Source organism: Nipponia nippon, unplaced genomic scaffold (genome assembly GCF_047370975.1).
Source record: "Nipponia nippon isolate SJK-2023a ecotype South Korea unplaced genomic scaffold, ASM4737097v1 scaffold_3, whole genome shotgun sequence".
Lineage (NCBI taxonomy): Eukaryota > Metazoa > Chordata > Aves > Pelecaniformes > Threskiornithidae > Nipponia > Nipponia nippon.
The window spans coordinates 102506767-102534479 of record NW_028262347.1 but is presented as its reverse complement, the minus strand read 5'-3'; the positions used below and the strand labels follow the sequence as shown (position 1 = coordinate 102534479).

Sequence of the window (27713 nt, the reverse complement as noted above, 5' to 3'; positions counted from 1 at the left end):
CAAAAAGTTCTGAGAATATAGCTCTGATAGATGAGGGAGAGAGCTTAGACTGAGACAGCTAAAACATCTACTTCCTCCAACAATCTGGCCCAGCCATACTGCAAAGCTGTTTAGTCAGCTTATGAATTGCTGTAGTTTACACAACATTGTTTTAATGCCCACCAAAAACACTGGTGGCTCACCTCAAACAGACCATGAGCTGTAGACACTCAGGCATGGATTGACAAGCAACTTAGAGGCCCGTGCAACTGGAGTAGATCATGAAAATGGTGAGAAGCAGTAACTGCATCAGCAGTCCCAATCTAAGCCATTCCCATTTGTCAGTCCACTTTCTTTGGCTGTCTGAATTATTTGTGTTTTCAGAGGAAAAATTCCTGTCTCTTTATCATGGAGCACATTGGGTCTTTCTACTGTCTGTTTGTATCTTCTCTGTCACAGTACTCCAGCCCCAAGGCCCCTTTTCTCTCCCTTTCCTTCCTGTTCTCTGTCAGTAGGAATAATTGCAAGGAAGAGGCAAGCTCCAATTCAAGCTGAGTGTGATCAGTGTGTTTTATAGGGAAGGAAAGGAGTGCTTAAGATTGGCACACAAGAGCTGTGGCAGATGAAATGTTGACTAAATTAACTGTCAGCTTCTAATAAGACTCCACAGAGCATGTGCAAATGAGCGTTGTCTGAAGTTTTCATCTTCACGAAATTGAATCATAGAATGGTTTGGGTTGGAGGGGACCTCTAAAGGTCATCTAGTCCAACGCCCCTGCAATGAGCAGGGACATTTTCAACTAGATCAGGTTGCTCAAAGCCCCATCCCGCCTGACCTTGAATGTTTCCAGGGATGGGGCATCTACAACCTCTCCGGGCAATCTGAGGTGCATTTTTCTATGATGTCAAATTTTATCTTTTTACTGAAGAACGTGGAGGGATTGGATCTTCTCGGTGACCCTAAGAATTAGCATTGACAAAAATGTGATTTTCTCTAGCATCGGTCCCCAACATGACTGAATTTTGATAAAACTCTCTTGGAAAAAAGTAGCCTGTGAGAGACACCTGTGACGAAACCCTTCAGTACAGAGGATTATGGTTTGGGAAAGGTATTGGTAACTGAAAATAGGATCTGTGGACTTGCTTACCAGAACAGTTTATTTGAGGAATAGTATTGGGTTAATTCCTTGTGCGAATGCTCCTCGTCCATACTGGGAATTACTTGGCTATCAAGACTCTGGTCCCGCTACCACAGCCTTGTTCCATCATATTCCTCTTCCCAGGCCTGAGATTCTGGATTTCACTTAGGGTTCCTGAGCTTATGGGATACATTCATTTCATGTTTCAACACTTTCTTCCGTAACCACAAAAAATACATATGCAGGGAAAGGGGGGAGAGTTAATGAACACATGCAATCTCCTGATTTGAGCAGCTGGAGCTTTTAAGAAACTCACCAAAAATCACAAGCTCTGGCAAGTACATATATGTCATATCTATATGTGTGCTATAACATTTGTCAGAATCAAATGCTGTGAAAGCTATCCCTTTTACAGAGTTGCTCATAACATTTTTAAACAAATTACTTTTAGTCAGATACATTTTATGACTGGTCTTGGCCCAAAGGGAAGTCTTTGGAAAGTCTGAGCAAAATCAGTTCAGCAAAGGAAAAACATACTTTTATATTGAAATATTTGCATAATTCAAAAACAGCTGAAGCTACAAACTTTAAACTTGGCTTGTTTTATAGCTTTAATAGAGGAAAGAAAAACAATCCAAATTTATAGAAAATCACTTCAGCATTTTTCGAGTTATGAATGATGAAATCTGGCATGTTCAGGCGTGAACATAGAATTTTCCATTCTTTTTTCCCCCCCAATGTTTGCAAGACCACCTCTGTTAAGGGCACATTTGTAATAACCTCATTTGTTAGAATATGGCAGTAAAAATGGATTTTTTTTAAGGGTTCAAGCATTAAGCCACCTCAGTTAGGGCTTATTAACCACTTACATCTTCTTCAGGTTTTGGGATACATTATTTGAGAATATTTCAGGAAATGTATTAGCAGTGCTGGCAAATGTGGTAGAATGAGAAGGGTCCATCTTAAAAATTTCTTAATGCACCTACCGCACAGTACCTACTGAAATAGTTTTGTGAATTTCTACTTGCTATTAATACTTGCTATTTAATCTATTTTATTTATTTATATATTATTTATTTATAATCGATGTAATTTATTTAATCTATTCCATAAATTAAACAGCATATGCAATATAGCCAAATTAATATGTTGCAATAAAACTTGCAACATTACCAGATTTTAGAGCCTGCCTACCAAGCTGTGGATGTTGGAGTAGTACTAGGCATTTGCCTCTACCTGTTATCTGCAACAGGATACTGAGCTAAGTGGATGTTGGTGTCACCCAGTACAACCATTCGTAAGCTAACAGATGCACATATGTTCATAAATTAAAAGTTTATATGTTTGGATAGACCGAAAACCTGATCTAAATGAAAATAACAACAAAGGTATGGATAGTATGTGTTTATGAATGATGAAGCTTCTTTTACTTTGTAAGGATATGTTAAATCTTAAATATTTTAGAAGGGGAGTTTTTAAACCATTTGTTTTGGAAGGGTTGTCAAAATCATGGAAACTAGAGAGATTTTAAGAGCTGTTCTTAAATCATAATGGCATGATGCTGTATCCTTTTTGGGGGAATAAAAAGAACTGATGTTCAAGCATACAACTTACTCTAAACAGAGGTCAGTAGGTTTTCTTTGTCAGGTTCTGCTGCAATCATAGACCAGCATGTTACCTTGTAAGCCTATCTATAAAACATAGAAGTATTTATTACTATTGACACTGCTGACATTTTATGGTGGGCTTGTTTGCAGCTCCTCATTCTGTAAGTTACTGAGTATTGTGTGTTCTCCTCTAAGAAGCAAGAAAAAGTGTTATTTTTTTCCTTACTTCTCATAGCTTTCATGCTTAGCTTTCCAGACAGCAAAACCTTGACTAGCCCTTTTTATCAGACAGCCTTCCCATGTGTTTACACAAACAGAAGTAGTGTCTTGAACATAGGGAAAGAGTAATTGAGTTATATCACTGTGTGTACTCGTTTTCACAAGATTACACACTTTCACTCTTCGCTATCCATTTATATTCACAAATGGAAAGAAAAGTTTAAAAACCAAAAATGGATTTAGGAAAAAAGGAAATTTTAGTCCGCTAATGTCATAACGAATGAGCCAGAAAGCCCAATAGACTTATTTTTAGTTTAGTTGTGACTTAGGAAACCACAAAACCTGAATTAATAATGAACATTTGTTGATAGGGATTAATGAATAGCAAAGCTGGTAATACCTTTTTGTAGCTGGGACCATTCATGCTTTCATGCTGTGTGGGAGAGGAGGTCTGAGCATTTTATTAGACAGCTGAAACACATTATTAAAATCTAAGTTCCTGGATACTGGTATCTTGACTGGACTTAAAAGTGTATCAGGTGTTGCATCTCAAAGGATGCGTATACATATATGTAAATAGATATATGTATATATGTAATGTGTGTGTGTTTCAGTAATTTCATATTGATTTAAGAAAAGGATGTCTTTTCTAGTCTAATGCGTTAACGCACCGGTTTAGCCCAGAAATTGAGTGTGAAGCTGGGTCCCCTTTTCGTGTATGGTCACTAGTAATAAGGAATTTTCAAGGCAAAACTGTGCCTCCTGTTAAACCTAGCCTGAATTTTGGGTGCTACAATGGATTTACATTCTGGCATTCTGAGGAAAAATTACCCCTTTAAGCTGTGAAAAATGCATGTTTGTTGAAGGACAATAAATACGGGCCCTTATCCCATTCCTTAGGACTAGACAGTATTTCCTCTTACACAGAAGAGTTTCTATATTTGTTTCTCAGATACAAATAAGTAGATTTAGGAAGTCAGGTTTTGTACCATAATTCTAAAAAGGATTCTTGGAGGTATAACTGTTAATATACAAATCCACTGCTTAGGTGGTAGAAATTATATGATGTTGGAGAGGCAATGTAGAGTGAAAGAGTGGGAGCAGGACAGAGGCAGACGACAGGTCTGCCTAACCTGGTGTCTGCAACAGTGTACAGTAGTGGGTGCTTGTAAAAGAAGGTAAAACCAGAACAAATCTGTAGTGATACTTCCATGTTACACTCTCCTAGCTTCCAGCGATCTGTACCTTGGAAATTTCTGAACTAGAGATGTTGTCTTTGTGCTTAACAGTCCAAAATAGGATTTTACCATACATAATGTCTTGTGATAATGAGTGTCACAGACCCCCTGTTATGCAAAGAAATACCTCCCCTTATTTGTTTGGATTCAGTCACGTAATAATGTTACTGGCTATCTCCTGCTGCTTGTACTGCACAGCCAGTCCATAGCCATTCCATATGCAACGTCTTGTTACTTTGATTTTACAGAACTCTTGCTTATCTGCTCTTCGCTAGTCTTTTTTCCAGACTCTTTTCCCATTCTGTTTATTTGTTCTTTGTTTGCTCCGTAATTCTGACACCCTGGCCCACCCTTCACTACACCTTTTTTCAGGTCTGCTATACACTTTGTGAATGGGGGACCAGAATGCTCAAGTGCCTGAGAAGATTACAAAGTGGTTTAATTCTGTTGTCTCCTTTGTTCTGTATTCCTCTCTTAATAATTCCTAACATTTTATTTGCTTTTCTGGCTGCCATTGATGATTGATCTGACATTTTCAGAGAATTATCTGTTGTAACTTCAAATTTTCATTATGGTGTGGTAATAGGTGGTTTAGAGCCCATCATTGTGTATTTAAAGCTAGAATTGTTTTTTGTATGTGCACGTTTTTTACATTGATTGACAAAGAATTTTATAACCCATTAGTGTGAGACACTTCTGCAATTCTTCATACTCAGCTTTTGGTTTTACTATCCCAACTGAGTCTAAATGTATCACAAGAAGATGGCACACAGTACGCTGAAGAGCTCCTCTCAGAAATGATATATATAGCCTGGACATGCTAGCCATAACGGGTAGGCACAGTTAACGTCAAGACTGGACTTAGGCAGGGGGATTTCAGTAAGGCCACCTCTTAAACCACTTGAGGCCTGTCTTGCTTGTCTCTGGAGAGCAAAGTTGAATGAATTTACAGTAAGATACCAATTCAGGTGCCATTAAATCCCAAATGGACACTCTTGTACAGGAAAGAAAGTACCTTAGTACAATGTAGCTTAATTTTTTTTTTTTTTTTTGAGAAATGAGGCCTTCCCTGTGATATTATTCCTTAATCAGAGCATCCACATAGAATTAATTTATCATAAATTTCCGATGCCTCCTGTATACATGGTTGTAATACTTCAAAACCAGTACCATTTCACTGGTGACCTGAGTGAGTTGTAAGGTGGTTCACACAGAAAAAATTACATCGGCACAATATTATTCTGTTTGCTCAAACCACGAAGCAACAGAACTACCTACCAGAAATCCTGAGAAGAAGAAATGGTAGTAATTAAGCCTTATGGTTACCAAGGCAGGCTCCTACTGTTCTGTCATGGAAGGAATGAGGACTCATTCATTCTGTGGCTACGTAGTCCTCACGAGAGACTAAGAGTTGGGTCTCTGGCAGTTTTAAACTGAAATCAGAAATCACTGACTCATCCTAGGACACACGTTTCCATCCCCTACTTTTCCCCCACCCTGCCAGCACTTCTCTGCCTGCATGGTGAAGCAGTTTAGCAGCCCGCACAGACTGGCCGAAACCTACTCTGGAAAGGTGCTGAGCTTTCTGAACCAGCTCATTGCAGGGTCCAGATGAGTACTCGTGCCAGCATGGGAGGACAGAAGGCAGGATTTGCAGTAGAAGAAGACACGGATGAGACAGCAGTATCTGCAAACTATAGTGGCTGAAGTTGCTGTGGAGCCTCACTCTGAGGCATAAAACATGGCGTTTTATTTTGAACTTCCATCTAGCAACAAAGACTGTAGTTCCAAAGCTGGAAGGAAAGCTGCTCCAGGATCAGCTGATAATGTAGAATTATGTCTGCAAAGCAAAGAGCAAATAAGGGGACAGAGCTATGAATATACTATCAGAAGGAAAACGGTCTCTTTGACATCTCATATTGTCCAGGTTTCAGCTGGGATAGAGATAATTTTCTTCCTAGTAGCTGGTATAGTACCGTGTTTTGGATTTGGGATGAGAATAATGCTGATAACATGCTGATGTTTTGGTTGTTGCTAAGTAGTGCTTACACTAGTGAAGGACTTTTCAGCTTCCCATGCTCTGCCAGGTGCACAAGAAGCTGGGAGGGGGCACAGCCAGGACAGCTGACCCAGACTGGCCAAAGGGCTATGCCATACTGTATGACGTCATGCTCAGCATATAAATGGGGGGGGAAGGGGGGGACGCTTGGAGTGATGGCGTTTGTCTTCCCAAGTAACCGTTACACATGATGGAGTCCTGCTTTCCTGGAGATGGCTGAACACCTGCCTGCCCATGGGAAGGTGAATGAATTCCTTGCTTTGCTTGCATGTGTGGCTTTTGCTTTAGCTATTAAACTGTATTTATCTCAACCCACGAGTTTTCTCACTTTTACTCTTCCAAGTCTCTCCCCCATCCCACTGGGGGGAGTGAGCGAGCAGCTGTGTGGTGCTTAGTTGATGGCTGTGGTTAAACTACGACGCATATGCTGAAAACCAATGATTTTCTCATAGAACTGTATTAAAAGACTGGTGAGACAGCAGAATCGGTCATTCAGTACTTGGGAAGCACTGGAACTAACGACAGCCCTCCAAATTTAATTTGTGCTTTTCACGGGTACATGTAAGTGATGCAGCTTTGTCAAGGTTATCCCCTATTTTCTGAAAATGACACCTGCCCCTGTCCATGTACACCAAACATGAAATTCTGGTGACTTTTAGTTTTTCAGCAACCGTTTTTGCAGCTACAATGTTATGTCAGTCTAAATATGTCTTTCTAACTTTTTGAACAAACTGAAAAAATCCAAAACTACAGTATTCTGATTCATATAAAATAATTATCCTATAAACTTTTCATTAAATTTATGCTTTAAGTTTAAAGTTCAGCATTGTTCTTTTCTATATATGCATTCTGTGTTGCTGCAATATTCAGTATTGGACACTTCCCATTTCTCCTTAAAAACATGGTTTAATGAGTTGAAATCTGAAACCCATGCTTTAAAGGTTTACAGTGTGTAGGCTTCTCACCTCCCGACACTTAGGTTCAAATCGTACTAACAGGGTGGCTATTTTATGAAATTAATCAGATAGTAATTTTTGTACAATAATTTTTAAGAAATGTATTTTCTTGTTACCCTAATTTTGTGTGATTATTTTTTTCATTGTAAGAAATTAAATGTATGGCTTGTTCAGCAGGTTTCATAATAGATCAATAATTTGTTGGCTTAACCTTTTTTTTCCTGTAGAGATGTGGGAAGATCAATGTCTGTAGTGCCCTAGGTCATGATCAATACTTTTAATAAAACTTCCTTTTTTTTTTTTTCTTTTTCTTTTTTTTTTTTTTACCTTTGTACCTTTGTACGGTTTTGCTTTTATTAATGAGCTTTTCCTTTAGTTTCAGACCATTAATGGTTTTCAGATAATGTCACACTGCCCAAGGTCAAGGCCAGTTTGAACTTACAACTCTACTTATCAGTGATTAAATCTATTGGATGGGCTTAGATGTGTTAGAAGACGTAAGAGTTTGAAGTACTGTTTTCCAGAGGCTCAAAGTTAAAACAAGACAAAATCTCAACCTTTTGGGAGGGTGACACATTAAGACTTTTTTTTTTTTTTCATTTCCTTCTTAAACAAATGATTGTCTTATTTATGGATCTCATATTGGTGTTAACATCACAAGTAACTACTGTGGCTTGACTGCTCTTCAATTAAAGATATTATATGCTCCATATTCAGTTTTATAATGGTACATTGCTCATTTTGCAAAACCATTTTGAAATAAGATAACATATCTTTTGTTCATTGCTGAAATTCTGGATGGGAAGGTAGCAACTTATCAAAGTATGTGTTATCAGCTGGAGTGCTTGCAGAGAATGTGATATTGTTGTCTCTGGGGCTCAACCCAGTGTCTTTTGAAATCAATGGAAAGATCTCATTAACTTCATTGGATATCGATTATGGCCATGGAGAACTTAAAACATTCATGAATATTAATGGTTGATACTGATCCATGTGTCTTTTTGTGTGTTGTACCTTGTCTGCAATCTCCAATTCAATTTTTGTAGTCTACCTAGAGGTTATACAAAAAGTGAACTTTATGTATGCTGAAAGATTTGATAACACGTTTTACCTTAAGGTATCTTCTTTGTTGTCTGTTACCAATGAGGTGCATAAAGAACTGGACCCTTTGACCACTGGCACCTAGGCAGAATATCTTCTGTAGAAAATCTTTTTTTTCCATTATTTTGGCAGTTTTAGCCTTTTTTTATTAGGCAGCAGTTCACTTCATAACAAATCATCACAGAGGATTTTGAACAGCAGAATCTCTACTCAGAAGGTGCCCTACAGACTCTGATAGCCTATCATCTTTAATTTAGAGATTTTATTTCCCATCTTGTGATTACAGTTGAATGAACATTGTAGAAAAGTTTAAATTGTAGCTATCCATGTCAGGCTTTTGCCATAAATGATGGAACTTACGTTTTCAAGCCTCTAATCTTCAACTGCTCAAATAGTCACTATAAAATAATTGCAGAGAATGGGAGAGTAAAATGTGGGTATGTATGGTGACCCTGGGCAAAAATTAACTGCAGGAACTGACCCTTTGATTAGAAGTTTCTCTGCTGTAGCATCCAGTTGCAGGCAATAAAAGTTGTGGGAAATAGGTGGCTGAATGGAAGACAAATCCTTAGCTCCAGGAGGGTCAGAACAGAGATCCTGGCTAGTGGAAAACGTGGACAAAGGGGAGGTTTGAATGAGTCCTGCTTCACCTGACTTCGGGGATTTAGGATTCATTTTGTGTAAGGTGACAAAACAGCTAGAGTTAACATGGTGGGGGAGGTTAATTGGAGTTCTCAAAAATGGTTAATTGTCTAAAAGTGGAATTGTGAGATTTTATGATCGGTTTGGCTCGGTGATTTCCACAGTAGGTTTTACAGATAAAGCAAAGTGGAAATGGTTTAAATGCCATATCTGAAAAGTAGGCTATGCACCTTACTAATATACCAATGACCTGACCTTGACACACCTGAGCATAATATAGGATATGAAGTGGAAGTTGAGATATAAACCTCTGGATACCACAAAAATAACATTTATGTAGTTGATCCCATTTGAATGAAAGTAGGCTCCAGCTTATTTTCACCGTAGCTGTTTTCTTTGTTATGAATAATAAAGTCAGTAGAGTAAGCAGACCTGACTTAAAATATATACAGACAGCAGCTTTAGTGAATACAGTAAACATGAACTATTTTTATATGGTTAGGTTTTGGCTATACCTACTGAATGATATAATACTAGTGTATGTTTAAAATAGAGTTGTCAGAAACCAGATTTAAAGTTTGGAGGGCTGCTTACATTGATTTTGTTTGCTGTACTCTGCTACCCTGTGTCCCCCACCGCCCTCCTAATCCATCCTGATTCCTCTCCCTGCCCCAGTGATTAGCAGTCAAAACTAAATCAGAGAGGAGTCTATGGAACCAAATATTTATGTCCCTAGTAATCCGACACTGTGATATTGTACTGTGAACCTGAAAAGATGCCAGGCCAGGCATTGTGGCTAATAGCAATTGGTCACGAATGAAACTGCAGAACTCTACTCCAAATTGTTGGCTTTATAAATTTGATAATAAGTACATTTCCTGACAGAATATAAAAGTGCAATAAACTATGCATGCCCTCTCTTTCCTCCCCACCTGTCCAATTGCAGAATGCTGTTTGTACAGTATATTATTGTTGCTGACAACTGAATAAGAATTTTTAGGAGCAGTTGGCTATCAAATGATGGCAAATTTAAAGGTTATGCAAATTGTGCCAGTACAGCCCAGCTTGTTTCAGACCTCTTTTCTCTATTATCATATCAATTGAGTCAGCTCATAGTAGACAAAGCAAGGTTATGGGAACCACCTAGAGCATCATGCACCATTAAACATCAATGCAGCATACATGAACATCTGCAACAACGATCTTATTAACAGAGGGTATAGCGGAAGGCAATAAACAGCTTTCTTAGTCACTTAATTGTAAAAAATTTAATAACCTAATACTTGCATTATTTATCAACAGCAAGTTGGCCAAAAATTATGCAATTGTGGTGGATTAGATTACAATACCTATTGCTCACTGTAAATTACTGCAAAAATATGAAAATCCATTTGTGAGCAGTTAAACACTGTAGTGCTAAAAATGCAATTTTCTTTTAATCTCTGGTGCATCATGGAATATAAGTATCTGCTTTTTGCACTGACATTTTTATACTTGGCTAAAACCAAATATAAAAAACCTAAAGATTGGTTTTGGATTTCCTGCTTAACTAGACAGCATAAACATTTCTAAAAATCAAGGGCAGTTGTTATGAAAGGTAGAATACAGAAACCATAAAGTGGTCTTTGTGTGTGCAAGCAAAACAGATGTTTGGAGGAGCAAAGTAAAGCATGTTAAATGTTCATACTGGATATGTATTGTGTGTTGGCTTCTGGGGTAATCACTACACTGGTCTAGAAGATGAGAGCACATGAAGCTGTGATCTCAAATGGCTTAGGGAAATGAATACAGAAATTAATATATGTTAGAAGTTGATGATAAAGAGAAACGAGGGTTTGTTCAAGGCCAAGCCAAACTGCTAAGGATAGGCTAGGGCTGGAGCACACCCTTTGCTGGAATAAGATAAGTTGGTGGGGAGTGACAGCCCTCCTGTCCTTGGAGTCTGGGGGCACTGGTGGATTCCCTGGTTTTGGTTAACAGGGAACTGGAGGCCTACTCTTAAAAAGATTAGAGCTACAGGAGGAAAGCACCACTCTTCCAATTTCAGCCTGAATGTACAAAATGTACAGGCATTTAAGAATAAAATCAGAAAAAGGAAATAAGAGACTGGATGAGTAAAACAATACAGGCCCAAAGGTCGAGTTTGACGAGTGCATTCAGCAGAAAAACCTGCTCCAAACATTAGTCTGCTCCCAAGCAGCTTTGTTCCTTCCTGGCGCCCTCTGCTCGTGCCTCTGCTGCCGCCGAGTAGCAGCCATCGGATCAGATTTGTATTTATATGGAAAAAGAATGAAACCTTCTAAGTTTTTGTTGGCATAAAAATCCAATTGTGCTAGGATCGTTGGCTACAATCAGCATCCGGGTCACCAATAGACACCTCAGGCATTTCTGCAATCAGTAGGAATCAACAGGCAACAGAGAAGGATGGAGGGAAAGAGGGTCCATGAAAAGACAGTAAGCAGCAAACATGAGTAAAAGCTTGGTACAAGTATAAATTTGGCAAGTTAAGCATTACAGAAGTTAATTTTGTTTATGTAAGAAAAGGAAAGTTTTTATTCAAACATGTTAAATTGAAAGTCTTAATTTTTTTTTTAATCTGGATTTATTTCCTCTAGGAAAACATGGCAAAAAAGCCAGCAGTGTGTCTAAATAACCATTAAGTATATGTTTTTTACTGAAATGGTTTTAAAAGGAACAAGTAACAAGCATTTTCCAATTTTTTTTTCCACATTTTTATGTTACAGTTCAAATGATCTCACTCTGTAGGCTAACCAGAGTTTTTTCCTCTATATCTATCTGGTTTTTAAAGCAGTACCTGCTTCTTGCCTTTCTTCATAACTTTTCATAACTTAATGATATCAGCAGAGTGTCCACATTTTATTTATACCTCTCTATTTATTTGCTTACCAACCTTGGTTTTCAGATTGGAAACTCTTCAGAGCAGGAACCTTTTTTTTTTTTCCTTCTAATACATATCTTGGTGATCACCTTGACAATAGAATACAAATTAGGTTTAAAAGATCACAAGTTGAACTTGGCTCTACGTGTCCACTAAAGCTTTATGACTTTTAATATGTTTTATTGCTTCTAAAAAGAAAATCAATGTCTTGCTTTGTTTTTTTTAGGTTGAAATAGCTTAAAACTGAATGATTCAGCAATTTAATACTACAGAAATAAAACTTTAAAGAAAAGTAACTGAGAGTGACAGGCGATGGTAGGAGTTTGACAAGGTTCCACAGATACAGAGGCTGGAAATTTTTAATATGTCTACTAGGTTAGTTATTTTGGTTTTGTCAAGCAGCCTGCTTGTATAGTGTTGGAGTTTACTTTAAATGACAGTAGTGCATGCACTGTAAAACCTGTTGTGTTACCTTTATGAGTGCCTATATGCTACTGCCATGCTTTAACAGGCTTGTTACACAAACATACAATTCAAGAGCTCTTGCTGGAAACTGTTTGTCAAAACTGCTATTATAATAACTGTATCCAAACAAATTTAGTTCACTATGTAGTCAATATTGTATCAATTCAGTGTTGCATAATTTACATTAAAATGTATGTGAAATTATTTAAAAGGTCGTAGATTGGCCATCCCACTTACAGCAATGGTTAGGTAATACTTTTAAACTGATTGATACTACAGAGATCATAGTTTGGGTTATTTAATTATCAAAGAAATGATCTGTAACTAATTTAGGGGGAAAAAAAGCTCCTTCATTTTGGGCCAAATTCTCTTTCTAGACTGGCATAATGCTTAAAGAATTCCATTAAAAACAGGGGAGTTGCTCTGTTTTTAACTGGCATTTTAAGAGCAGAATATTTTCCCACTGAGATTAGAACAAATTTCAGCCTCCACTGCAGTGACATCTTCTAATAGATTTAAAACCTGCAAAAGCCTGAGAAAATTCATTTAGCAAGCATGTTTCATTCTTCAAAAATAAATAAGTAGTCTAGGGAGATCTTAATTAAAGGCAACACAGAATTTACAAATACAGCATGAGAAGAACAAAATAATTGTAGAAATTCTAGATCTGAGCTCTGAATTATAAGGATGAAAAACTAAAATTTCTGCATATACTTTGAATATTTAAAGGCAGCACTGTAGAATTTCTATGGTATACCTACTTCAGCAATGTCCAACTAGTATCCAATTAATTTTTTTTTTTTAAGGAGAAATATATATGTATATATCTGTACATTAACTTATTTTTCGTAATGTTTCTAGGGAAGGCTCTCTCTCTCATTCTGACAGACTGATTGTATTTATGAAACTAAATATAAATTCTCCCAGAAGAAAAAGCTCCTTCAGAACTGCTCTGTAGTGACCTAATGCTCACTCCTCTTTTCAGTCTTACTGATGCTCAAGTAAAATAGAAGTGCCTTGGGCCCATTTCTGCCTCCACTGACGACCCATGCTTCTCAGATTATCATGTAGCATAAACAAAGCTGTCATGTAACATGGCATTTATTTAAATGATGTGATTTCTGTGTTCACCACTCTGAAACTGAGGTATAGCTAAGAAAGCTTGCAAGTTTTGACAGGTGTGTTTGCCCTGCTAGGACAATATGCTTAATGTATAAAAATGTGAGGCATAATAGAGTTTTTGTCCTGGTCAAAATCAAATTATGATGTGTTTTTCTCCTTTTTTTTAGCCAATGCCCTGATAAGCTTTTGGGTAGGAATTGCTCTGACCTGATTATAGGTCGATATTTGTCAGAAAATTCTCCCACAGCACAGTGGGAGATGGTCCAGCTAGGCAGTGGTTTAAAATATCTGTGGAATACCATGAAATGGAGTGCAAACATACATGCATTCCTGCTAGCGTGTGGGTCAGTGCAAACAGTAAGTGAAGTGCACGATCTGCTTTCTGAGCTGAAAGATGCTTCATTTTTGCACAGTCCCCATAGCCAAGTTTCAGAAGGTTGAAGAGCATGTGTGAGCTAGAACATATGTGTTGGTGTAACCTGGACATAAATACGTGATGTATTTTTACATTAGACATTGACGTTCCCACTGTCATCATTTCTGTGTGTTTTCAATTCTTGAGCTACCTATTTATGGATAGAAATAGATTTGCTTGTATTTCCATTCCCACATGCAGCTCAAAAATAATCTTTTTTTGGGGGCTTGGCTTGGTTTTTTACACATAAGGATCAAATAAGATGTACGGTGGCCAAACCAATACATGTAGGATTTACAGTGCAGGAAGAGATATTTATATTTGTTAATATCCAAGGCAAGATCTGGTTTATGTGTTACCCTGTACTTTCACTGGTTGTGGCTAGGCTCACTGCAGTAGAGCATGCTTACGATAGAGACTAGGATCATACAATTCACGGGTTTCCTTTATAGCAACCCGTCTCTTCTGTCTTCAGGACTGATTTTGATCTGAGCTCTTCATAGTAATTTCAAGACAGTCATTGTATTGTATCAGTGAGACATCTGCAGAAGCTTTTCTTAATTTTGGTGCCTATGACTTCACACCCTTTGCCTTTCCTGAGTCCTCAACCCCTTTCCTGGTCCGGACAGAGATCACAGGAAAAGGATTTAGCTCTGAACACTACCTTATGTCTTCAGCAGCCATGCCGAGTTAGAGGAGTGTGTTTTCTGGCAGTTCAGTGGGCGCAGTTTCAGCTCCCTCTGAAATCTGTGCCTAGCGGGCAAATGGCAATACTCTTGTGTGCTCGGAAAGGCTTTTTCAACAGAGTTCATTGCCATTCTAAACCTTAAACATTGTGACACATGCCAGAAAAATTCAGTGGCTTGTTCTTTAGGGCAGTTTTTCCATATATGTATGCATATATATATATATATATATATATAAAATAAAATGTTATATTAGCACCAAACTGAAGCAAAACTAGTATTTTCTGTTGACCTCTTGCTTCCCCATCTTTTACACACAGTCACAGTGTTTTGTGTACTTGTGCAAAGAATTATTTAATATAAGAAATAAAGTAGAGCTTCAACTCATGGCGCTGGCAGTGATGATATAGAAAATACTGATGTTTAAGTGGCTCCCACACCTTCTGTAAAGTAAACAAAATACATTTGGGCCTATAGAAGCTATTCACAAGTCATTAGTTGAGGCTGTTAACATTTTTTACAATTGTTGTAACTAGATACAGAGTTCTGAGTCTGATCTCATGCTAGTATAATTCAAGAGTTATTTCAAAGGAGTGGTGTTGAATTAACAGGAGTGCAGATGGAATAGACATAGGTTCAGAGGATGGGTGCAAAAATAGTGTTTAATTTTACATTATTGCTAATAGCTGATGTGTATGAGTGTTCAAGTTCCTTTGGAGGAACCTTCTTTCCTCTATTAACTCTAATCCTATGAATCACACTTTAGTTAGATGCTATGAATATGACTTCTGAATAAAAATACTCTTGACTAGATAATGGCACAATGTGTGTGTCTGAGGAGAGCTGTAAAGGGAAGGTAAGTCTCATTGAACATCTTTGGATTAACTTTGCCTCCTAGGAGAGAGGGAAAATGGAGTCTGCAGTCTGTCATTTCCCCTAGAGATATCTATAGGACCATGAACAGAGCCACAGAAGATTCAAAGTCTTTGGAATCAGATTCCTTCTCTGTTTCTACTGAAAATTAACTAGCTGCCTCTGAGGTTCTTTGCATCCTGGCCAACACAGCTATAAGGACTTACTTTTGCTTAGCAAGCTGCACGGAGAATTTTAGCCTAATGGCACTATTTGGATCTTTTATTATGGAAATAAATTGATAGTTGTATTAATTAATTGTATCATATCATAGACTTATAAATGCATTCTAAATGACACCCACTCCATAACTTGTTTAGGGTAACATTGCTTTTGATAGCAATAAAGCCTAACATCTTCTATATTACTAGTTATAAAGTTTTCTTGGCTACATATTTAATTCATTAGAATACAGCATCATTTGTTGTATATTATTAAAATATTTGATTAGAAAGATCCCAAAGCATGTGGCTGGCTTGCATCTCCCTTGTTATACTATTTAACTCCATTGACTTGCACAAATAAATTCTTATTTTTCTGACAAGCCCTACATGGCTACATCACCAGGCCAAACAATGCACAGAACTAGATGGAGGAGAGAGGAGATGTTGGCATGTGAAACAAGGCAAACTTAGCATGCACACAGAAAGTGCCAGGGGGCCTGGAGTGTTCATCCAGTATAGCTATCTGAAAGTCCCACCCTGAAAATGCAGGATCTCATTCTCTTTGCTTAGAAATGACAGGCTGAATCAGCACTGCCAGGTTTGAAATGCAGCATTGTTGTGGTTTAACCCCAGCCAGCAACTAAGCACCACGCAGCCGCTCGCTCGCTCGCTCCCCCGCAGTGGGATGGGGGAGAGAATCATAAGAGTAAAAGTGAAAAAAAACTCGTGGGTTGAGATAAAGACAGTTTAATAAGTAAAGCAGAAGCTGTGCACATGAGCAAAGCAAAACAAGGAATTCATGCACTGGTTCCCATGGGCAGGCAGGTGTTCAGCCATCTCCAGGAAAGCAGGGCTCCATCATGTGTAATGGTTACTTGGGAAGACAAATGCCATCACTCCAAACATCCCCCCCATTCCTTCTTCTTCCCCCAGCTTTATGTGCTGAGCATGACGTCACACCGTGTGGGATATCCCTTTGGTCAGTTGGGGTCAGCTGTCCTGGCTGTGTCCCCTCCCAGCTTCTTGTGCACCCCCAGCCTGCTCGCTGGTGGGGTGGGGTGAGAAGCAGAAAAGGCCTTGACTCTGTGTAAGCACTGCTCAGCAATAACGAAAACACCCCCGTGTTATCAACACTGTTTTCAGCACAGAACCAAAACATAGCCCCATACTAGCTACTATGAAGTAAATTAACCCTATCCCAGCCAAAACCAGCACAATCATCACTGGAAGTCTTAAGGATTTCTAACCAGGGGTTCAGCGCGCAGTGCCCTGCGCCACGTTGCCTTCTAACTTTAGATAGTGCTGTGCTGATACGGTGGGAGATGGCGGTATCTATTTGATTTACGTTATCAAGTGTGGTATCTTTGTGTGAAGTACAGCAACAACTGCATTTTTAATGTAGAAAAAACAGGAGAAAGTGTTGTTATACTAGTGATTTTTAAAGATTTATTAATGTGCTGAAGAAGGTGCAGAGACTTAGAGCCTATAGGCCTCTGAGTTTTATCTTCTGGAGAGAGGTAAGAGCTCAGAATCATCCTGACTGACATGGGCTTGTTCCAAATACTTTTCTCATTACTTCTTACCTTATAGCTGCCCAGAGACACTTAGAGGTTTTGAGTTCAGTTTTCTATGTTCTGTTAAGTTCTTCCTGTCTCTTTTTTTTCCTTCTCCTTTCTTTTTATCTGTTTTTGGCCCCCGATCTAAAGAAAATTAGAGAGGATGGAGGTGGGGAGGAGATGGGGCAGAATTCTGTTTCACAGTTGTTCTTTTTTTACAAGTTAAAGCTCACAAAAGAAACATGAATGTGTCTCCATCTTGTAAGCATCTGTACTACCACTGCCAGCCCATGGATCAAAAGCTTATTTGAGGAAATAGCTAGACGGTTTTGTATATATTTTAGGGCTCCCTTCTTCCTTTTATTTTATTTTAATATAAAATTAAGGACACTCCAACATGTTGCCCATAAGAGTTCTGTTACAGGTAATTAAATGTAAGTTTACACATTTAATCTACTTTTAAGAGCAAGAGAGACTGGTAAATGACCCAGTTAAGGAAAGTACTCAGCCTAATTGGATGTAATGATTGCTTGCTGGTGTTTATTACTGTACTAAGAGTAGATGTGTAGTCTGTGATTCTAATTTGGTTTAAAGACAGACCTGTAGTATTTGCAGCTATCATCAGAGTTCGATTGTTTCAGTTAACATCATGAAATAGGCTTGTGTGCATTTGGGAGCTTAAATGTGTTAGAATGGAAGGAGCACTGCTTTTTCAGTTATTATCACTCTCCAATTATTATCTCTCCAGACTGTTTTACCTACAAAAATATCTTAAGCTAGATATGGTAACACATACTTTTGCCTGGGGAAAAGAAAGATAGATTTCACATCTTTATGTACATAATGAGACAAATTAACAATAACTAAATTCACCAATGAGCTGATTCATTCTGATTTATCTGCGAATATTGTCTTCAGCCTATGAAATCACCACATTAATGTTTGATTTTGATTATTTCTATATCATTCTAAAACAGTTGAGTTCCTCACTAATGTAAAATCATTGAGAGAGCTGAATCCAAGTCCCAAAATTTTCAATTTCATTAATGCTTATTACTAAAACTTCCCTAATTATAGACACCCTGTTGCAGTTTGCACTCACAGTTCTGGGCTTCCAGGAAATAATATCCAAGTGGAATCTGTTGTATCCCAGGGTGTTTACCATAGAAGATATTTGTTGCTTAAAAATAGAACACTGGATTTTATGCCCAGAGGAGCAGCACTTGGACTTCACCACACTTATGTAATTATTCTTTATTTCATAAGCTCTCAGAATGATAAATGAAATCAGAACTGACTTTGAAAAGCAAGGCCACTGATGACCAGTGCACTTAGCCAAGGTGTCTCTGTGTTTGCTATGATGGATTTGGGAGTTTTATAACATAATAGATCACACACAAAAATGAAGTTAAAGCAACGTTAAAGCCACAAAAGCAAGGACATTCAGAATGGAGACTTCTGCTTCATCTTAATTCACCCTGTTGTGCCTAGTTGCTGTAAAACACAGATCAGCGAGAGATGTTAGCTGTTTTTCTGCTATTACACAGACATAGCAAGGTAAATTAATGGCAGCTTTAATTCTAACTGACTTCATTTATTGTGAAGGAAAGAAAAAAAAAACACCTCAGTATTATTTGGTTGTATCTTTCAATATGTATTATTGTTAACTATAGTTTAGTAGACTCTACTACACTAGTAGAAGTTCTCCTAAGGTTAAAGAAAGATAATTTGCCTATTGGATGTGTGGAGATGGTAATATCTTCATAATGTAGTATGTGCTCCAAAGCCATGCTACCTGCTTCTGAAACTTCAGTACATCAAAATATGAGATTATTGCTCCTCTTGAAAATACATAAAGTCATAGAGACAGAATGTGTGACACAGGTAGAGATGGAAAACTGTGACCAGAAAATAAAAGATCATTCTCGTACCAGCTGAATTCCTTGATGTGTTTGGGGTTTAGACTAATTCAGTTACTTACAATTACATCTACTGCAGAAAGAACAGAATAAGAGCTCATAGTGCAATACTTACCTGCAAGTACTAGAGGGAGCTGAGGGAAGGAATCAGGACAGAGAAGGAAAAGAAAGGAGAAAGAAGAGAGTGAGAACTTTCATTTGTGTTAGTTTGCTTGAATAGAGTCTTATTTGATGCCAAGTCCCATTTGCAGCATTTGAAATATAATGTCTGTGCATTATTCACTCTCTGTGCCCAAACACATACATTTGTATGCATATGCTAGTGTCTGCTGTGTATTTAACACAGAACATCTGTGTCTGCCCATGCACACTCGGGAAGGAAGCAGGTTAGTTTATTACAATGTGTCTTCAACGGAGTTATCACTTTGTTCATTGTTTTAGTATTATCTAGAGCAAATAATATATACCTTCTTATGAAATGGATGAATACACTCTGCTCGTCTGGCAGAGTTTAATGTAAGACCTCTCTTTCTTGATTTCCAATTCAAATGAATCCTGTTAAAATTACTAAAAAACATTGCTCTTGAAGACTATCTTAAGAGCACAACACAGCATTGAAGCACGTTTCTAAATAGCTTTCTTAACAGGATAGAGAGTAGGATGCACTGAGAACTGACTGAAACCTGTTCTTTAATTGGAATATTCATCTTATGTTTTTCGTTACCCTTTTTCCTTTGCCTCTCATGGATGGTTGTTGCTAATGCTCCCCTCCCCTCCCCTCCTGGTGGGCCAGCCAACAGTTCCCTCTGGAGGCAGCATCATTATATCTGCCTGGTTCACTTAGTAGCAGATGGTGAAGAGCAGTAGAGCTGATACACTGCATTTCACAGAAACCAGGATCCTTCTGGTACCTCTGCAGCATACACAGACTTGCCTGATTTGAGACTGTGAATTCTTTATATGCCTCCCAAACTAGGTTTCCTTGTTTGCTACTGTCTACGTCAGTGTAAGAGTGATTTTTATGATCTGCTCTGTTGCTGGACAGTGAAGAAACTACTCATCTCCAGCTTTCAGCTACTGGAGGATCTATTTCCCATTTTATTTCTATTTTTACCAAAAATTAAAAGAAAACAGCTCTGATGGTTTTCTTTTTCACTGGTTGACAGGCTTTTCTTCCCCCTCCCCTTTTCTGAATTCCTGCTGTCTGCCAAAGGACAATCTGTTTGCTCTGAGACAGTTTAATGCATACTGACTACCAGAGGCAGAACTTCCATTGGCTCTGTTACAGGGGTAATTTACACTTTAACAAGGTATTGTGACAAGGTGGTAATTATATTTTTATCACGTCATTATGACATTACCACCTGGAAAGCCATAGCTGATTAATTAGTGGCATATATTAAATTTATAACCCTAGAACTCTAAAGTTATCATACCTAAGTGGTGTAATTATGTTGAACTGTGGTGTGGCAGTGAATTGGAGGTGAAGATGCTGAGTATCCACCTATTGCAATAGGTTTAACGAGTGCCAGTAGAGGGCAGGGAGCTGCAGAGAAGGAAATATTTTTTTAAAAAAGAAATGCTAAGGAAGAGGGTGAAGTCACTGAAATCTTGAAACCAAATCTAGTCAGATGGCACGTTGCAAGGCTTCTTACATATATGTGTTTTTTAAAAAGATGTCATTTGAGAGCACTTTGATTTACACTAGTTCCTGCTTTTTATTTCACAGCTTTATTTTAGTTAGTTCATGTGCATTTTGGTTTTTACGATGCAGCAATTTCTGTTGAACTTTTGGAAGCTTGGACTGGTCATTCCGGAGGCTACATCACCTCTCTGCTACTAGGAAGCACTGGTTTTGGCAGGATGGATTTTTCTTAGTCTTGCCCATATGCCCAGGTGTTTTATGTCATTCCTCCTGATTTACTTTTCTTTCTCTTGGCCTTAATATTAGGAGATAAAGAAAAGAAATTAAGCTGGAAGTAATTAATGAAAATGTCCACAACAAATAGCTTGATCAAATGTGTTCCTGTATCCCTATGCAGTAAATACAGACAGAATTATAAACCAAATCTATTTTTATACAAATTATTGTGTTAAAGGTCAGAGCTCCAGTTTTGAATTGTTTTGATTTTCATTGTTTGTCGTGCTTTTCAAAGTCATATTTGCAAGTAACTCACGTTTTATTCTCCCCTTCCACTATAGAAAATGAAGTGACTACGTTCCCTGTGTTGGTGAGTGATCAGAGTGAAATTGTGGATACCAATGGAGCTGGAGATGCGTTTGTTGGAGGTATTTCTTACTTCTTTCTCTTGTTTGGAGATTATCCTATTATTCTCTCTGTACAAAATCTACCATTTTTTCATTCAACTGTCCTTCAGAATGAGCTTCATTCTTTTAGAGCTTTTCTCTGTATCCTGAAGTTACATGATTTAATTAAGTTCTGATTTTCAAAGGGAAAGTGTGTTCTATTACTTTAAAAATAATATGCCATTATGCTGTACTCTGGTCGTTTTCATGAGATTAATTGTATCTGTCAGACTGTTGCATAAACAAGCTGCATCAAGTACTATATAGTGTACAGAAATCCCTCCTGGCTTAAATGTTAACACATTGTTGTTCTTTAAAACAGGTTGTAGTGAATATTAAACAGTATGTTAATAAGTGAGCATAATGTCTTCTGATCATGTCAATTTCGGTAGAACATCTGCTTCCAATACAATTATTTGGACATCAGAAAAGAACACAAAGGGTTAATTTGTTAAAACAAACCCAGAAAATATCTGGCATTGCTTAATATCCATTTGCAAACTTACTATTTTTTTTGGCAGAAGCTCTAAGGAAAAAAGAGGATGTTATGTCTATGCCTGTTTTAAAAAATGATTCAATATAAGCCAAAACCCAATGTAATCCAAAAGTTCTGTCATTCATTGTAACCTTCATACATGTAGTTCTGTGATGCACTATTGCATCCTGAAGGCTCTAATATCCAGTACATAGTAGCTGTAAGGAGCTCCATTAGTCACTAATTTACTGGAAACATTACCAAAGAGACTTTATAAATAGAACTGCAGGGCTCACTCTTGTAGCTATGAAGGGGATAACAAGCCGTGTGTTACCAAATTAAAGCTTCAGAATTCTGTCCTGCTTCAAGAAAGTATTCAACATAAGCTTAATTTTAAGCATGTGGGTAATTCCATCCTTACTTAATACATCACTTAAACCAATGATAAATTTTCAGTATATGCTTAAATCTGGCTGAAAATAGGAATGTTATTACTCCTTGCTTTGGTGCTTTTGTGAATCAAAAAGGACAGAAATAGAGGGAAACACATTAGGTCATATTATTCACACACCTTTTAGTGCACGCTTGTCACTCTCTATTTTTCCTAAATCACAAGCAAGACTAAATTTGAACCAGTGGCTATAACATAAATAAGATCTTCTTCAAGTGCTTGTTCTTGTATACATGTGCTCTGTGTATCAGCTGTGCCACTAAGTTGCTGTTCTTGCTGTGAAAAAAAGGTAAAAGATCTTGCCTGTTTTGTTTTCAGATCCTGAAACATTTAAAATAATACTGGGTAGGGCCCAGGTGGGCAATATGGTAGACACCAACCAAGCTTTGCCTCAGCAGGAAGCAGCTTTTCATGTCTCTGCCGTGTTTATCTCGGGTTGTATTTATTCTCAGTTCTTCAGATTTTAGGCGTTTTGAAATCAGGACTTTTTTTTTATAATCCTGCTTTTATTCTTTCCTAGTTTAGCTGCAGGAAGACTATTGCAACTAAATAATCAGGCTTTAAGAACTGCCTGGTCTCTCATAACCCTTCCTCTTAGAATTGTATCCTTTTCCCTGGTACTGTCACAGCTGCTGGTTTTCTGTAGAAGGGCTAAAACGTTGACTTTAGTAATTATTCAGAACATCCTGAATGGACAGGCTGATATAAACGACATCAGACTCTATTCCAAGCTGCTACCTTCCACCAGCAGTGTAAGGAGTTCAGGCACATCCTGTCAGGCTTGTCTTGCATCACCTGTGAGATTCCTTTCTCCAAGGAGAAAAATGATGTGGAAAATGCTAAACTCTGTTGGGAAGGAAGGAAAGAAAATAGGTCTTCTGAAAGATCAACTCTCCTCTGTCGTTCTAAGTCTGTTGAGATAACGTGTCTGGATACAGCAAGCTTCAGTGTATTTGGGGTAATCTTAAGAAAAGTCCTGTGTTACTGTTTATGGACATATATTATTTTCCTCAGTTCCCCCACAAATAGCACTGAGGCATCAGATGCTTTTTGTATGGAGCACAAGTGCAATGCAGTCCAGTGGCAGCAAGGCATTGTACAGTTCTCCCTCGATACCAGGGAAGGAAAGGACCACAGCTGGTTTTCCCTCTGTAATGGAAGCTGACTCAGCAGTTGCAAATCTGTCTGAAATCTCATTGTGGTTAGAGACTTACCTGAGTATCAGTAGGTGAGCTTAGGTTCTTGTTGCACCATATTTCTCTCTGCTATGACTCACAAAGCAACGTGAGCTTTAGAATATCCATGGTTCTTCCATTAGCTTCTGAGATATCTTAGTTCTCCTTTGTCACTCCATAAATAATAAATTGGTCGTTTATTCTCCTCAGAGAACAGATTTTCCCAAGTTTAGTCCAGATGGGAGATTTGGGAGTCATAACAGTCTAGATACACAGCTGATTCCAGTCTTATATACTTTGGTCTCCTTCTTCATGGAGTAATTTCATTTTCCTTCCCATATGTAGGAAATAGGATACTGGACTGGATAGGCTTTGATTTGGTCTGTGTTTCATTTGGGAGAAATGTCTGTATTTTATCTATATCACACTTTTCATGTGTTTTGAAAGTACATATTTGCAACAGGAAAAGTTCTTTATTATCTCCTTACCAGAAAGCCCTACACAGTAATGTTGGTAATACTACTCAACATATGTATCTTCTGTTGATTCCAGCATTGAGCCAGATGCAGTGTTATTGTCCTGACAGAATTTTTATAATGGGAGGGTTATATTCTCTTCAGTGTTTTTCTAGCTTCTTTCTTCGATCGAGGTTTTTATCAAGTTGTTACTACCTAGGCAACAGTCCATATAATATTTTCATTTTAGTGTACTTGTAGTAAAACGTTTCAAAATTCATCCCTTAACTCAAAAATGCACTCAGTGTTATAATATACTCTTGTGGAAACGTAGTTCCTTTATTCAAACAGCAGAGAACAAGAGTCCCATGGCAAAGCTTCCCATACTTCTCTGGGACTGGTATATTAACATGACTGAACAGTGGTTTTGTTGGAGCAAATGTCTTGGCTGAGAGGGGAACGTGGGATATAATGAGGACTAACACCATCAAGCAGGATTTATTTTGCATTAGGTCAGGTTTGTTAGACTCTATCATATTTTGAAAGGTCTTTCACAGAGGCGCTCTCTTCCAGAGGTATAACTCACAGATTGTAAGGAAATTCCTTCTCGATCATTATGCCAACTTGGCAAATCACTCCTCATGTGCTTCTCCATGTGAAAGTGGAAAATAAGAAATCTGTTGTTTTGTTTTGTTTTGTTTTTTTTCTAGAACCTAACTAACTACTGAAGGTCTTGAAACCTTAAAGTCATGAAAAAGTTTAAAGACACAAAGTTTCTGGGCACTTATAACTCTATGAGTTGATTCATGAGTTCAGCATTTCTGAACATGAAGCCGCTGGCCTCCAAGGAGAACTAGCTCACTCCAACAGCTAGCAACAAGAAATAAACTGCATTCTTCAGTTGAAATGTGTTTTTATTAAGTTGGCACCAGGAATATACCTGAATTTCTTGCCTCTTACTGCAGGCATCAAGTCATCTGCCATTCAGGCTGGTGCAATGCATGAATGAGAAACTGGGTTTTAAAATCGCTGCAGGTATCTTTATGCTAAAAACACACCTCTAAACAATACTAACAGAGTTCTGCCTTTATTGCTTTCCAGCAACACTGCTACCTTTTAGAAGTTTAAGCAATAATGATTTACTTTGTAGCATCTCAGCACCTCTTGTGGATTTCAGGGGTACCACAGATTTTCAGTTATAAATCCCTGAAATAGCCATAAATTAAAGTTGCAATTCCACCTCCAGGTTCTGATGACATTGACAAATCACTTGAGCTTTGCTGACGTGGCTTATGTCACAAGAGTCCTCTTAATGGAATTACAGCCTTCATTTGTAGAGTTTGGGGAGCATTCTATTACTCATTAAATTAACATTTATTTATTACTAGTCAGCCCCAGTTTGAACCTTTGCACTAATGGTAATCAAAGCATATTTAATGGCAATAAACAGATTGAAATATGGACAATTTTACCATCTTACGCTTTCCTTTATGTCATCCTGCTCTCTTCCGCCAGGGTAGGTCTGCCTTCTGTTTGGACTCCCCTTTGTCATTGCCACCATAACTAATGAAAACAATAAGCATCTTTTCTGATAATTACTGCCATTGTTCCCTGCAAAATCTCTCGCTTGGAATCTGTCTACTCAGTGGAACTGGGTAGAGAGTTCATAATAAATGAATAGGAGAAGGTGTAAAATCAATGTTTCTTCAGGTTCTGTCAATATAAATATATTGACTTAGTAATCTACTATGATTTAGTCATATACTGCATGAAAAGTACTAGAGTATGAAATGTAACCACAAATCATTTTAAAGTAGCGTGATGAAGCACTGACAGAATGATCACAGCAAGTGTATATTACTTATCACCATGCTATAAAGATGTTATACCATTCTCAAGGAAAAGAAATCCCAAGATAGAAGGAGCCCTTCATTAAGCATTGTACAGTGCAAAATACGAGCTGATAGCAATTTGCCTCTGTCGGTATCAAAGCTGAGGTCAATGGCTCAAACCACCTGTCAATTTAAAAATCCCATTGGCAGCTTTCATGTACCGAGGGATCTCATAAAGCTGCTAGCTATGGTTTGAAAGCTACGTTCAGAATTCTTTTTGTGCACGTGCTTAAAGAATAAGCAGTTCTCTCCCTTGTGAAACCTAGCATGAATCTTATGAGATGGCCAGCTACTGTCTCAGCTATGAGAGAACTACCCTGATAGAAGACAGGGACAGCAACAAAAGAGGAATTGTCGGCTTTTATACGTGTCCTTGTGTGAGTGTGCCTCATGACATCCTTATCTTTTCTTTAGAGACCACAGGGCTTAATGGAGATACTTCCCTCCTTTTGTTTCTGTTTCCATTGCCACACTGGCTCAATAAAGCCATTCCCTCATCTTTAATATAGAAGTTAATTCTAAACATTATTTTTCCATCTTAATCTAAATGCCTCTACAAATTAGATAAAGACTTTGGACTCCTAAGAGTTTGCCTAAAGGTCATCACATTGTTCAAATTTTAGCCTGCTTTCATGAGATAAATGCAAGTTATTTTCTATAGAGTGACATCCAGCTTTGATTGCAGAGCTTACCAAAGTAATATTTGGTATACTTCTACATTACTGAAATGTTAAGATATTATCCTTAATGTGAAACATTCTTTGAATATATTATACATATATGTATGTTTATAAAAACACAGCACAAGAAATATAAATATAGGTTAGCAAAGAACCCATAGTGCACAGAATAATTGCTCATCGTTACTCCTCTACTATTAAAAGTTTGATTCAGAAACATTTTTTAAAAAACGTCTGGTTCTGTTTTCCAAACACACTAGTGTAACTTTGGAATACCTTGACTGAAGCCGGTGGATTTAAACAAGTATACTACTGATAAAAATGGAAACAGAATTGAATCCAGTATAATAATTCTTATGCTGTTGTTCAGCAGAATCCGTCATTTATGGAAGGAATCCAAGAATCTTTAAAATAAAAAAACCATCTAGGTGGGATTTAACATGATCTGAGTTAGCCCTGCTTTAAGCCAGGGGCTGAAGCAAGTGACCTCCAGAGGTCCTTTCCAACCTAAATTGTGCTATGGCCCTATGAGTTCTAATCCTATAGGAATCAGGTTCCCAAGTGTCACTTCCTGCTCCTCTGAAAATCCAGCCTCAGTCGTCTTCAGAGGGCAGTGTTGGTGGCTAAGGAGTAGAAGCTGACTGAATTAAAAATTGAAGCTTATAGAATGGGAATTCCATCTTCTCACAATAAATCTGATATAGGGCAAAGATGGACTGTATTCATGACTTTGTCTAATAAGTCCCTTATGTATTTCATGTGAAGGAATTGTGTGGATGGAGGCATGTGCACGTGTGAGAAATGAAATAAGTTCTTACGGATAGTTGCTATATGGCTATACCAGGAGTGCTAAACATGCCAAAAAGATCTGATAATGCCTTCAGCAGAGACAGGTGATTTGAATGGTTTGTCAGAATACTAAATTATGAGTGAGCTTGTGACTATATTAAAAAGAAAGTTCCTTAATGGATTTATAGGGGTCTTTAAGATTGTGGAAGAATCTGTTTTCACTAAAAGCATTGCAGAGAAATGAAATACTCCTCTTATTTGTCGTATTTTCATCTCTGTATGAATCTCTGTTGTAAGAGCTGCCCTCCCTCCAGTACTCGCCATCCCTAAAATATTCTAGATATGTTGAAATAGGAGTTCAGGGAACTAGGAACAGTTCTTTACTGAACAGCAGGAGTGTGATATCAGAAG

At 37.8% G+C, this 27713-nt stretch overlaps 1 protein-coding gene across 3 annotated transcripts in view; it reads left to right on the top strand.

Moving 5' to 3' along the window:
* ADK (adenosine kinase) overlaps positions 1 to 27713 on the top strand; it is a 302767-nt gene that overhangs the window by 262797 nt on the left and 12257 nt on the right. For all 3 annotated transcript variants that reach the window (XM_087766906.1, XM_087766907.1, XM_087766908.1), the window contains exon 10: positions 21281 to 21367. In XM_087766906.1, the coding sequence (XP_087623032.1) occupies positions 21281 to 21367 (87 nt within the window). The remainder of the gene's footprint in view (positions 1 to 21280; positions 21368 to 27713) is intronic.